Source organism: Arabidopsis thaliana, chromosome 3 (assembly GCF_000001735.4).
Source record: "Arabidopsis thaliana chromosome 3, partial sequence".
In the NCBI taxonomy this organism is placed as follows: Eukaryota; Viridiplantae; Streptophyta; class Magnoliopsida; order Brassicales; family Brassicaceae; genus Arabidopsis; species Arabidopsis thaliana.
In genome coordinates this window covers 14,515,601-14,527,039 of record NC_003074.8, presented here as the reverse complement: position 1 = coordinate 14,527,039, position 11,439 = coordinate 14,515,601, and the positions used below count along the sequence as shown (strand labels likewise).

The 11,439-nt window shown below is 34.1% G+C and overlaps 1 protein-coding gene and 2 pseudogenes across 3 annotated transcripts; 1 reads left to right on the top strand and 2 right to left on the bottom strand.

Annotated features, from left to right (window-relative positions):
- Positions 1-314: 314 nt before the first annotated feature.
- On the bottom strand, positions 315-3,462 carry AT3G42410 (annotated as a pseudogene; the record flags this gene model as incomplete). Its single annotated transcript has 13 exons — positions 315-384; positions 475-559; positions 648-757; positions 939-987; positions 1,089-1,140; positions 1,222-1,359; positions 1,467-1,589; positions 2,198-2,249; positions 2,340-2,424; positions 2,526-2,662; positions 2,764-2,878; positions 2,962-3,232; positions 3,325-3,462.
- Positions 3,463-4,273: 811 nt separating this feature from the next.
- Positions 4,274-6,422, bottom strand: AT3G42400 (annotated as a pseudogene; the record flags this gene model as incomplete). Its single annotated transcript has 9 exons — positions 4,274-4,495; positions 4,587-4,684; positions 4,734-4,800; positions 4,905-5,028; positions 5,111-5,304; positions 5,375-5,507; positions 5,770-5,876; positions 6,041-6,184; positions 6,282-6,422.
- A 2,150-nt stretch (positions 6,423-8,572) lies between these two features.
- On the top strand, positions 8,573-9,019 carry AT3G42390 (uncharacterized protein; the record flags this gene model as incomplete). The annotated part of the gene is made up of 2 exons (NM_114106.1): positions 8,573-8,825; positions 8,892-9,019. 2 exons carry the CDS (start codon positions 8,573-8,575, stop codon positions 9,017-9,019), a joined length of 381 nt encoding a protein of 126 aa, NP_189825.1.
- Positions 9,020-11,439: the final 2,420 nt, after the last annotated feature.

Sequence of the window (11,439 nt, the reverse complement as noted above, 5' to 3'; positions counted from 1 at the left end):
TCATATTATCCAAATAATTCAGTAATAATACTAAGTTTGTTCTCTTACTATAATTTCAGGCATTTCAAGTCAGAGAAGATAGCAAACTCATAAAGGTAATACGATTCTTCTTTTACTCTAGTAGTTTAAGTTAGCATTTCCTGTAAAACATGTTATGCTGAATATAAGTTGGTACACTACTTATATTCAGATAAAAGTAGACATAAGCATTCATAATATAAAGTACTCCAAGGAAGTCCAACATAGAACAGAAGAAAATAAACCTAGTTATATGAAGCTTAGTACACTGGGATTTAAAATGGCATATCGATAACTTAGAAATTGGACTCCACAGTCTCCATAAAAATGTCATCATCTTCATCATCTGATCCAGCAAAGTTACGGCTGTACAAATAGACAACAAATAGACAAAGTTAATATGGAACTTTAAAAAACTTCAAAGGTTATTGATTCTGTAATAAATAAGTAGCTTACAGATAGGTGTTCTTGTCTAATCCTCTGAAATTTGGATCAATGTAAACCTTTGAACAACCACCAACGCTTATCAAGCATGGATTTCCTGTGTATAAAACATAATTTAGATTATCTGATTCATAAATTAGATATCCTAGTAGAACAATCATAGTAGAAAGAAATAGGAATATAACCTTGAAACTCAGACATTTTCCAAAAACGGAGAATAATCATCACAGGCTCCATCTTAAAATTGATCTCGCTTATTTTCTTGTACCATTTTTTTTCAAACTCATCACAAGACCTTCCTATTGCAACACATTTCATTAACTGTGACCTATAACATGTAGTGCATTGAATCCATTATCCAAAAGTGTCATCAACCTAAGTACAATGTATGATAGTTGAGGATAAACTTACGTGGTATCTTTAATTGTGAAAGTCGGATAGCTAGATTCATAGTCACCTTCAAACTCCCTCTTTACCACGGAATTTTGCCGATTGGAGACACAGCTTCAATGATTCCCATTGCATCTGTAAATATATAAAAACCAAGAATCATACAATTTAGTATTTATATCTGTAAGCCATATAGTAGTCCGAACATAGTTAAAAACAAATACTCAAGTGCTGACCAACAACAAATTGCTTCTCAACAGTAGAAGCATGCTTGATCCGGTATAAAGGCTAACAATCAATAAACTGACATCTTTTTCTAGAAGCTACTTCCTCCATTGTAGTCTTTCTTAAAAACGTAAGTTAGAACACATGGTTAGAGAATCTATCCAGTGGATTAGCCACGGCAACTTCAAAATGTGATAGCAGATACCATTGCCCTTCTTTAAGTGTTGAAATCAACACTTCTTTCTTTACATGGAGAGGAGAATTTGCATCGATTTTGTTTCCCTGAGAAAGTTTTTGTAAATCTGACTAAATCTTGCATGAATGTGTATAGTGATAATTAAAAATCCACAATTATAAATCAGGCATAGCTTTAGACATAACTTCCATACCTTCTCATCAGCCAAAATCATAGTAGGTTCTTCTCCATCATAATTTGGAGGCCAATTCCACAGACGGAGTAATTTAACAAAGACAAACCATCTCGTCTTTCTAGGATGCACATCTGAGAAGGTCTTTAGAAATGACATTTCAGAAAAGTGTTTATATTTCTCTCTAAACGTTTTTGTTCTTGTGTGGAAGATGAATGGGATAAGAAGATGACTTTTATATTTCATATAACTTATGGCTTCCAATTTATCTTTTATGTAATTTAATTTTCAAGAGATTTTTTTAATATCTAAAATAAATTATTACAGTTTTGAAAACAATCAGATTCTTTTTGTGTTTTCAAGAACCATTGGATTGGCTTGTGTTTTAAATTCAGTTTTTCAACATGAAAAACTCAGTTATATCACATCCATCTTTTTATCATATAACTGGCTTCCATTTGGTTTAAATTGATTTGAGTTTTACACATTTCAAAATTTTATTTTGCAAGTTACTAATCTAGTTTTTCTAAAATTGTTAAAAATACTGGTAGTGACTATGATACAACTAATAACATAAGCATATATTAACAGTAGATCAACAAAATAAGAAGTTCAAATAGGTACTTAAATTTGGGAAATATCAAAGGAACCACAACATAAATAAAAGAGTCATAGGACTTCAAAAGCAGGACAACAATCCATTAGTTCAGACAAAAAACAGAAATAAGAACACGGCTTTAGTTTTCAATTACATAATCAATCTTCCCATCAACCACTTCGTCATCTCCATATGCATTCCAACCACTGTAAGAAAACAATAAAACTCAATTCACTTGGAAAAAGTATAGGAATACGTCTTTGTACAGTTAATATAAACTACTCGATTTCACATACATGTAAGTTTGAAGATCATAGTCTGGAAATAAAGGATCAATGAGTAGTTTAGAACATCCATCCTCACTGAATAAGGCATTGGATCCTATAAGAGACTTCAAAATCAGTATTGTTATCTACTTTAAATGTCTATTGTATAATCATGAATCTATGAAAGCGCCTACTTATAGATGAATTTTAACTAACCTTTGAAATCATGAACTCTCCAGAACCGGACCACAGCAACAATTGGCTCAAAGTTATAAGTGACCAAACCAATCCGTCGATAAAACTTGATCAAAAATAACTCACAGGCCCTCCCTTTAGCTACACATGTGGTTATCCTATTACTACAACAAACAACAATCCAAAGAAACCAATCATCAGACAGTTCTGTTCCTTATAAACCTACATGTCTACAAGTTACATAGATAATGTAACTTACAGATTGTCTCTGATAGTAAACTTCACATATCTGGCTTCATAGTCAGTTTCCCCTTCACGATAGACGTAAGGAAACCTCGCAAAAGTAGAAACACTCGATATGATTCCAACAACATCTTACAATCAAAATAGTTAAGTCAGAGTCTGTAAATTTTCCTTATGCAATAACTGTAACTATAAGAACATTAGAATGAATAACTTAGTTTATCATTAACATAAGTGTCAGGTTCATATTCAACCTCATCAGAATGGATTACTTGCAGAGAAATCTGAGTCGATCTAGGACTTACACGCCACATTGTTGTTGGCCAAATAAACTTGATCTCATAAATAAATGATGAGTACTTTGTTGTTGAAGTTGCTCTCTTCAGAAGCAAGTCTGCCATGTAATACCACGTTCCCTCACGTAGGGTAGATCTGAAATTATACAAATAATTTCGAGAAGGTACCCTGGCATCGATTCTGCATCTCTGTGAAGCGTAAACAAAAATACTCTAGATTATGAACAGGTTTCAGAAACAAAATTATGAAAACTTCACAAGTAGTTGAATTATGAACTCACATTCTCATCACAGAGAATCATGGTTGTCGGTTCACCATTGTTGACAGCCAGATGGTTCCATAGACTTAAGATCTTCACATAGAGGACCCAGTTGGTTCTCTCGAGATTGAAATCACGGATATAGTCAATGGTACCCATTAGGTTTAGTTTTTAAGGAAACTGTTTACAGAGAAGTTAAGAGAGGAGATAGTTTTATTTTTTAACCAAAGGTCTTTCATATATATAGACAGTTGAAAGGATAGGAAAGTCGAAACGATTGAGTTATGTATATTTCCTAATATAAACAATGAAATATAATGAAAATATCGAGATTATGAATAACCGATCCTTGATCCAATCAAAAGATAGAAACTTCTTTGTTCTAATGATTGCATAGATTACATATCTTTCGACTTCAGATTACAATCATTATTTTTTTGAAACTAAGTAAATTATTATTGCGTGTATACTAAATATTTACATTTGTTTTCAGGAATTCAAATATATGAAGTTCACCATGAGCATAAGGTAAATATCCTCTTTCCATGAATATTCATACTTATATGCATCAGTCAGAGTCCCATATACATTAGTTTGATTATAGGCATTCACTCTCTTAGTTGTTGGTTACTAACATTAGCTTGATTATATGTATAACCTAATAAAATAGTTAATAATCAAAATTAAGGAAAGTAAACAGAAACAAATTAATATCAAGGTCTAAAGAAACAAATTCAAGATTGAACAAAAGGTATTAAACTTAAACAATTGTTCGAAAAACAAAACCAAAGCAATAACTTCTAAAACCAACATAAACATGAGTCATGGATCAAGACAACTTGAAAACATGTCACTTCTTTTCCTGCTTGATCCTCACAGGCATAGGCTTAGTAACCACCTTATTTGGAGCCTTCTTGACTACCACCTGAGGTGTTTCGTGGCATTTCACACCCTTCCCTTTATCTGTAATTCAAGCACCTTCAACAATGTCAGTTATCTCAGCAGTCTTCACCTCCTTAATAGCGACTTCATCATTAATATCAGGTTCAGATTTCTCCAAATCCAATGGCTGAACACAAAGCTTTTTGGAACTGGATGATTGTTCCGAGTCTGACAACTTTGTAGCATAAACACGCTTAGATGATGAAGTAACTGAGTTAGAAGTCTTCTGGCTCGAAGTTAACATAATACACTGTAAACACGAAAACAGAGTTTAGAAAAGTTTCATTGATACTATATAATTTACACCTGATTTGTTAAGGAGAACATGTGTAGAATCATACCTGGTCCCCAGAAACAATGGATGCAGGGTTGACAGAGTGGTCTGAGTCTTCGAGGACCGCTTCACCACAGAGACCATCGGTAGACAATAGCCTTGTGACTTTAAAAGAATCCTTACCATCCCATATGTTTTCTTTCTCAACAGATACCAGAAATAGAAAAGTCTTCCCAACCAAAATTTCTCAAACCGTCAGGGACATCATTTGGATCCTCAATCTAAATAGTAAGACCATAAATTGTTAGTTAGCCAGTTTATATACACTTGCAACATATTAGATTCCACATACATAAGAAGATAACTATTTCGATTGAAAGTATACCTCATTAAAAGAGCCACCTAACATGGATGTACATGATTCACCAACCATGTCTGCACAGATGGTATCAAACAGAAGGAATTTGGTTTCACCACTGTCATCCATGACTTTCACATAAAGCATGTACCTTAAATTATATAAGGGTCAATTAATGTGTGCATTTGCTAGTTAAGGTAGAACAAAGCAATTAAACTGTGAGGCATACTTACTTGGCTTGCACATTAGTGACTGCATTCTTGCAGACATCACACCAAAACCTTGGTTTTGATGACTTCGATGAAGTTGTGTTAACACCAGCATGAATGTGAGTCACTTTCTTGTTGCAATTACGACAACTAAAGTAATACCATGACCAATCCAAGTCAAGAGCATATATGGTGGAGACAACCCTAACTTTTCCAATCTGAAATGAAAATTTATATAAGTATATGTTTACTCAAATTCATAGTACTGCTAAAATTTAGAACTCAAACCTCCATAGAATGAAGCAGATCACGGATTGACTTCCTCTCATACTGAGAACAGTCATAATCTTGTTTCACAGTAATCATTTGAAACTTTGGAACACTCTCACGGAAAGTGAGAGAAAGACCATCAGCAGGTAAACTGTTCAATCACATCATATAAACGGAATCAGAACAACATTACACTATCAAATAAACAGACTCTTAAAGAAAACAAAGCGAGAAACAAAAGCTTGAACTTCATGGAAATTTCGGGTTGATGTGGACTTGAGATGCATCAAAAGAGTTAGAAAAAGTCCTAACTCCTACATACATTAGAAACTGTATTTTAGTTATGGTCATAAATGTTATAATCAATGAGTAAAATCAAGAAAGTTAAGAGTAGACATGTACCTTTGTAAGACTTAATCTTGGCAAATCGCAGAACACAAATAACCATTTGACCATCAGCAGATTCACATGCACTAAAAACTCTCTGAGCAAATGCTCCCCATAAAGTAGAGGACATTCCCTCATCACTAAACAAAACAATATATCAAGAGATTGCTTTCTAAATTACATTCTTGAGGATTTAGGTCAGGGTACATAGACTTATGTGTCGTCCCTTAATTCGAAGTCAAGCTTTGTGGTAGGTTTGTTGCTAGCCTCGAGAGTCTCAAGCTCACCAATATTAACCACTTGACCAATAACATCTTGTCGGAATTGACCTGATGCATGGTTTAGAGCAAAGGTTTCTATAAACCTCCACTCATTCAAAGGCAAGTTGTTCACATACTTGCTAACCAAGTCCCTCTTCACTGATGCATGAATCTTGACACCCTAGTATAAACAGAAAACAAATATTTAGCACATGTCAATAACATAGTGCATATTTGGTCGCAATCAAATGCGTCAAAACAATATCTACTTAACTTACTTGTGAGTCTGCCAACACTAACTCGAGTGTTTCACCTGTCATGTTGGTGTATTGACGCCAAGAGTGAAGCACCTTGACTTGGACACGCCATGAGGTCTTGTATGATCGGACATCTCTCAGGAACGCAAAAGAGGCAACCATTTGAAAGGTAAGCAAAGTGATTCTCAAAAATGGAACGATATCTTGATATTCTGCAATGTGTAGAAATGGTATGCAATATAGAGTATATTTATAGTGTTGTGAGATTGTATAGGGTTTTAGATTATAGAGTAGGCGTAATCTTTTTAGAATCAATCAGTGAATATTCTCTGCAAATAAATGAAGCTGGATATGCGGCTTGATCAATATCTTTATATTGAAGGCGATTGAATATGTTAAGTAGATACTGTCATATCTTGAATGTAACTTCCAAACAGAGTAGATATGGATTTGATTGTTTTGGTAACTGCATTTCAAATAAGCGTTATCATAGGACAGTGAATATAAATGGTTTGAAAGATAAATAGTCAGAATATAATGAGCTTGATTCGATTAGCAATTATAGGTAAATGATAGGTAAGATTCATGGAAGTTATAATATCAACAACTTGATTAGTAAAGATTCTTTGATAGATTAGGAAAACTGAATGTAATAGATTTGTGCCTTGATTAAGAGATTGATTTTCCGTGATTCATTGTGTGAGTGAATGTAGGTGTGAGAGGATTTGAAGGAGACGAAATCTTGGAGGTTGATGGGCCAATTAACATGATTTGGGCCAAAGATCCGGTCAAAAAAAGTGGGTAAAACCCAAAACAAAACCCGACCCAATAAATTCCTTATTTTGTACTTCAAAAATGTTAAGTAGATGTAATTATGAAGTTGTATTTAACATATAAATTAGCGAACATCTTTCTCTCACTATAAGTATTTTTTGTCAACATATCTTTGTTTGCATGACTGATAGAGACTCTTTCGATTTTGCAACATGAATAACGAACACATTTTCCAAAATAATTTCAAAAACACAAATGGTTGGATATGTTCGAATGGTCAGCTAAATGTGGATATAAATATACATATTCAATTTGCATCTACTTGTTCATATTTTGAGACATCCTTATAATTCCCTATTTTATTAAGATACTTCTATTAGTCGTACTCAGATGTATAAATTGTAATCATATTAAATTATTAAGCTATAGTATTTGTTGAACATAGACAATATAAATCACTTACTCTTTCATCTAATTTAAGACAAATTAATTAAATTAAAACTACCATCCAATACATCATAATTACTAGATTCATTACATCTACTCATGACATTACAAAAGAAAAACTGTTCAAAATCTAAATAGCAATCTCAAGAACATAAAGGTACTGTTCCTCCGGAAGTTGACAAGCAAATCACAAAATCATCTTAACAACTAATGTAAGCAAGGTTGAACGGATCATCAGCTGGAGCTATGAGATACTTGACATGTTAGGTGGAAGATATGTTGTTGATCTTGAAAATAAGCAGTGCACTTGACAGAGGTATGATAAACTAAGGTTCCCTTGTAATCATGCATTGGTGGCTGTGAATAGTTTTAACATTTCCTGCAAGACTTTAGTTGATAATTGTTTCAAGCCACACTCATGGGTTTTGAGTTACCAAGAATCAGTATACCATGAAGCAATTGGCAGAGGTAGCCAGAATTCTATCAACATGGGAATAAAATGTTAGATAAAAATTTAGCTAAAGTAGTCCATTCTATTTGATTGTTAAACCCTAATGTATAATGTGGTTTGGACATAATAAATATAGAAACCTAAGACTAGAAGGACGCAACAGAACTGTTCTCGCGTTGTAAAGGCATGGGTCATAATATGACAATTTGTACAAATCCAATTTGAACAAGTGTTTATTGTATATTTTCTCTACAACGTGTTTTCCAAAAGCACATCATAAATGATCTAATAAAATCTTCTATTACCAGAAACAAATCTCACCTAATAAATCTTTTCATACATTAAAAATCTTGAATCTTAAGGTATGAGACTAAAAAAAAAGAAAGGAAAACACCAAAACAAGTCCGTTCAACTCTCTGTAAAAAGGTTCCATGCATATTCTTCATCAGAACTCAAAAGAGGAAAGTTTACATTAAAACTCTTGAAGATCTTCTTACATCATAACTTTGACGAAGATTACGAATGGAGGCCTTAGTGGCTATAAACAGCGGAAGGGTTCTCACACTGCCTTCACATTATACTTTTCTCTTGCTTTCAACTCAATCTTCACACATTTATTTCTTTTTTATTCAAAACAACAATGGCATCAAAGACCAATGCACTGAAGGTTTTTATTTTGGGATCCAGCAGGAGATTCGATAGTGGACGAGAGAATATCACCCAAATAAGTTTAATTAATAACCGGAATCATCTTGGCATGTTTGGAGTGAGTGTGTGGGTGAAGCAATTGAAGGAAGAGGAGAATGTCTTTGAGCAACCTGAGGTCGTTGTCTTTGATGACTCGTTCACACTTGTTGATGAAAGTGTGATCTTTACATCCAAACCCGAGAGCCGTAGGTTGAAGCTGCTTATGAATAATCAATAGAGTTAGATACCGGAGTATTTCATGATTTGTCAAGAGGTGGAAGGTGAGATTGTGGCCGACTTGAGAAAATCTCAACCAAAAGACTACGATGTTATAGCTGAACTCAAAAAGATGGTGAAGGATTGGGAGAGCAAGAAGAAAAAGAGCCTCCGTGATTTGTAGAGGATTAAGGACGCTAAGGGCATGATTGGGAGGCTAGAGGGAGGCTAAGAAAATGAGATGCAGAGATTGACACAATATTCAAAGAGCAATAGAGGAAGAAGAAGGATGAGAAGAAGAATGAGAATAAGAACAAGGCTGGGCAAAGTGGTGCTAATTAAGGGTTAATTTATGGTTATGGCAAAGTGGTGCTAATTAAGGGTTAATTTATGGTTATGGCAAAGTGGTGCTAATTAAGGGTTAATTTATGGTTATGGTAATGGTAATAAAGGTTATTATCGTTAGAGGGCTTAATTTATGGTTATGGGAGTAGTGGGAATAGAGGTTATTGTTGTGAGAGGGCTTAATTTATGATTATGGTAATAAAGGTTATTGTCGTGAGAGGGCTGAATTGGTGGTTATGGTAGTGGTAATAGAGGTTATTGTCGTGACAGTTATTGTTGTGAGAGGTTATCATCATTTGTTATTTGTTTTCTTTATAATTAAAATATTTGGTATCTCAGATGAGTTTGGACTATGTGGTATCAAAAGATTAGAGAAATAAAGTTACAATGCATTTCCTAACTTCTTAACAACAGATTAGATAGTCTAGCTATGTAAAACCAGGGAAAAGACAATAACTTTTTCTGTATGACTTCAATTTTTACTCTCACCATACGAACTAGTGCAATATAACTTGAAGAAGACGTAGGATGCAAAAACACATAATCAAAGAAGCAGGCACCACGTAAATTATTCACAATATTTATGTCTACTGGGAAACAAAAATATTGAACATTTACGATAGGTAGGTGTTGAAAAATCAAATAAACAATAGATTTCCTCTTGTTTCAATCTGTGATCATGACCAGAATACATCAATTGTCGTATTGAATCTACAAACAAAACGCGCATTAAACCATCGAGTTAACATAGACCTAATAAATCTTATCAACTCAATATGGGACGATCTTCGCTTGTTTAACGCTTTTTTAACGTCTCTTCTATATTGCTAGTCATCAAATTAAAATGCTGACCCCGGAAATATAGCCTTGTCCAACTAGCCATCCCTTTGCCATGTAGATACTGACTGCAATCTAGGTTCAGGGCATTAGTCTGACCATACAGCTCTTTATACTCTCCACTTGTAAACTCATATCATGCATTTTTCACTAACTGCGTCAAAGCTTTGTTCTTATACTTAGCTTGGATATTCCTACAAAGGTGAATAACTCATATCATGCATTTTTCATTAATTTGGCAATCTTCTTTGCTTGTATACACTTTCCCCTTGTATATCACTTTATCATCATCGTCAATATCCAAATCAGGGATGTTCTCTATCTCATACTCGATGTCTTTAAATAAGGGTGGGATATCAAACTCCTCATCATCCACTTCCTCCAACTTCCTTGCTACATTTCTCAATCCCTAAGAGATTTATCAATGTACCTTGCATCAACTCCACCCTTAGGCATCAACTCTTCAGCATTTGAGCCACCATAATCATTCGTTAGGAAATTACCCCATAACACTTTATCATATATGCCACAAGGCATAGTATCATCAGAAATATCCCTCTCTCCTTCATTCTCCTCTATATTATTATCCACAAATAAGTAATCTTCATCATCAACGATAACACTTTCGTTGTCTATATCAGTCGGGGAGGATTTCAGCCCACCGCTTCTTCCTATTTTTTCTTCTGCTTCTTTCAATGCATTTTATGAATTCTTCATCAGCCGGAGTCAACAAAACATTAGGCGATTTTGAACCCCCAAAAGATATATCACCAGCATGCTTGTTACCATATTTTGAACCATTATTTGTATCATGCATACTTTTAATTTACGTTTCATACTACCTCCAGGTGTTTTACAACTCATATTTGGATGATCAATCCCTTCCCTACATTGAAACTCATCAACGTTATCCTCTAACTTCACAAACAAGTTAAGACCCCTGTTTTCTCTAAGGCCCTTTAGATAGTATTGAAGGCCAATCTCGCTTGTAACCATAACTGGTGGAGTCTTTTCCTTTGTAACGAACATATTCCTATTTGGTACAGAGTAACTTAACAAAGGATTGACACCCTTAACACAAAAATCCTCCAGAATTGTTTCTTTCAACGCACCCAATTTTATTTCCTCATATATTGGTACAACCTTGGAGAAAAGGTTGTTACATGTCTTCAACTTTCAACTCTCCATTCGAAGAACACAACCACTCTCCACAATTAACCATAATGTAGTCGTCCATCAAACCCTAGTCATATAAATAAAAAAAAAATTGTTAGTTACTGATTACAGTAATAGATAGCATGAACGACATTGGGATTTGATAATTGCGATTTTCCACAAACGTACCTCCTTCGCCATCTTAATAAGCCAAAAATTGAAACCTAGAAACTAGTTTTTTTTAACTCCTTGTTTTTCAAAAAGCAA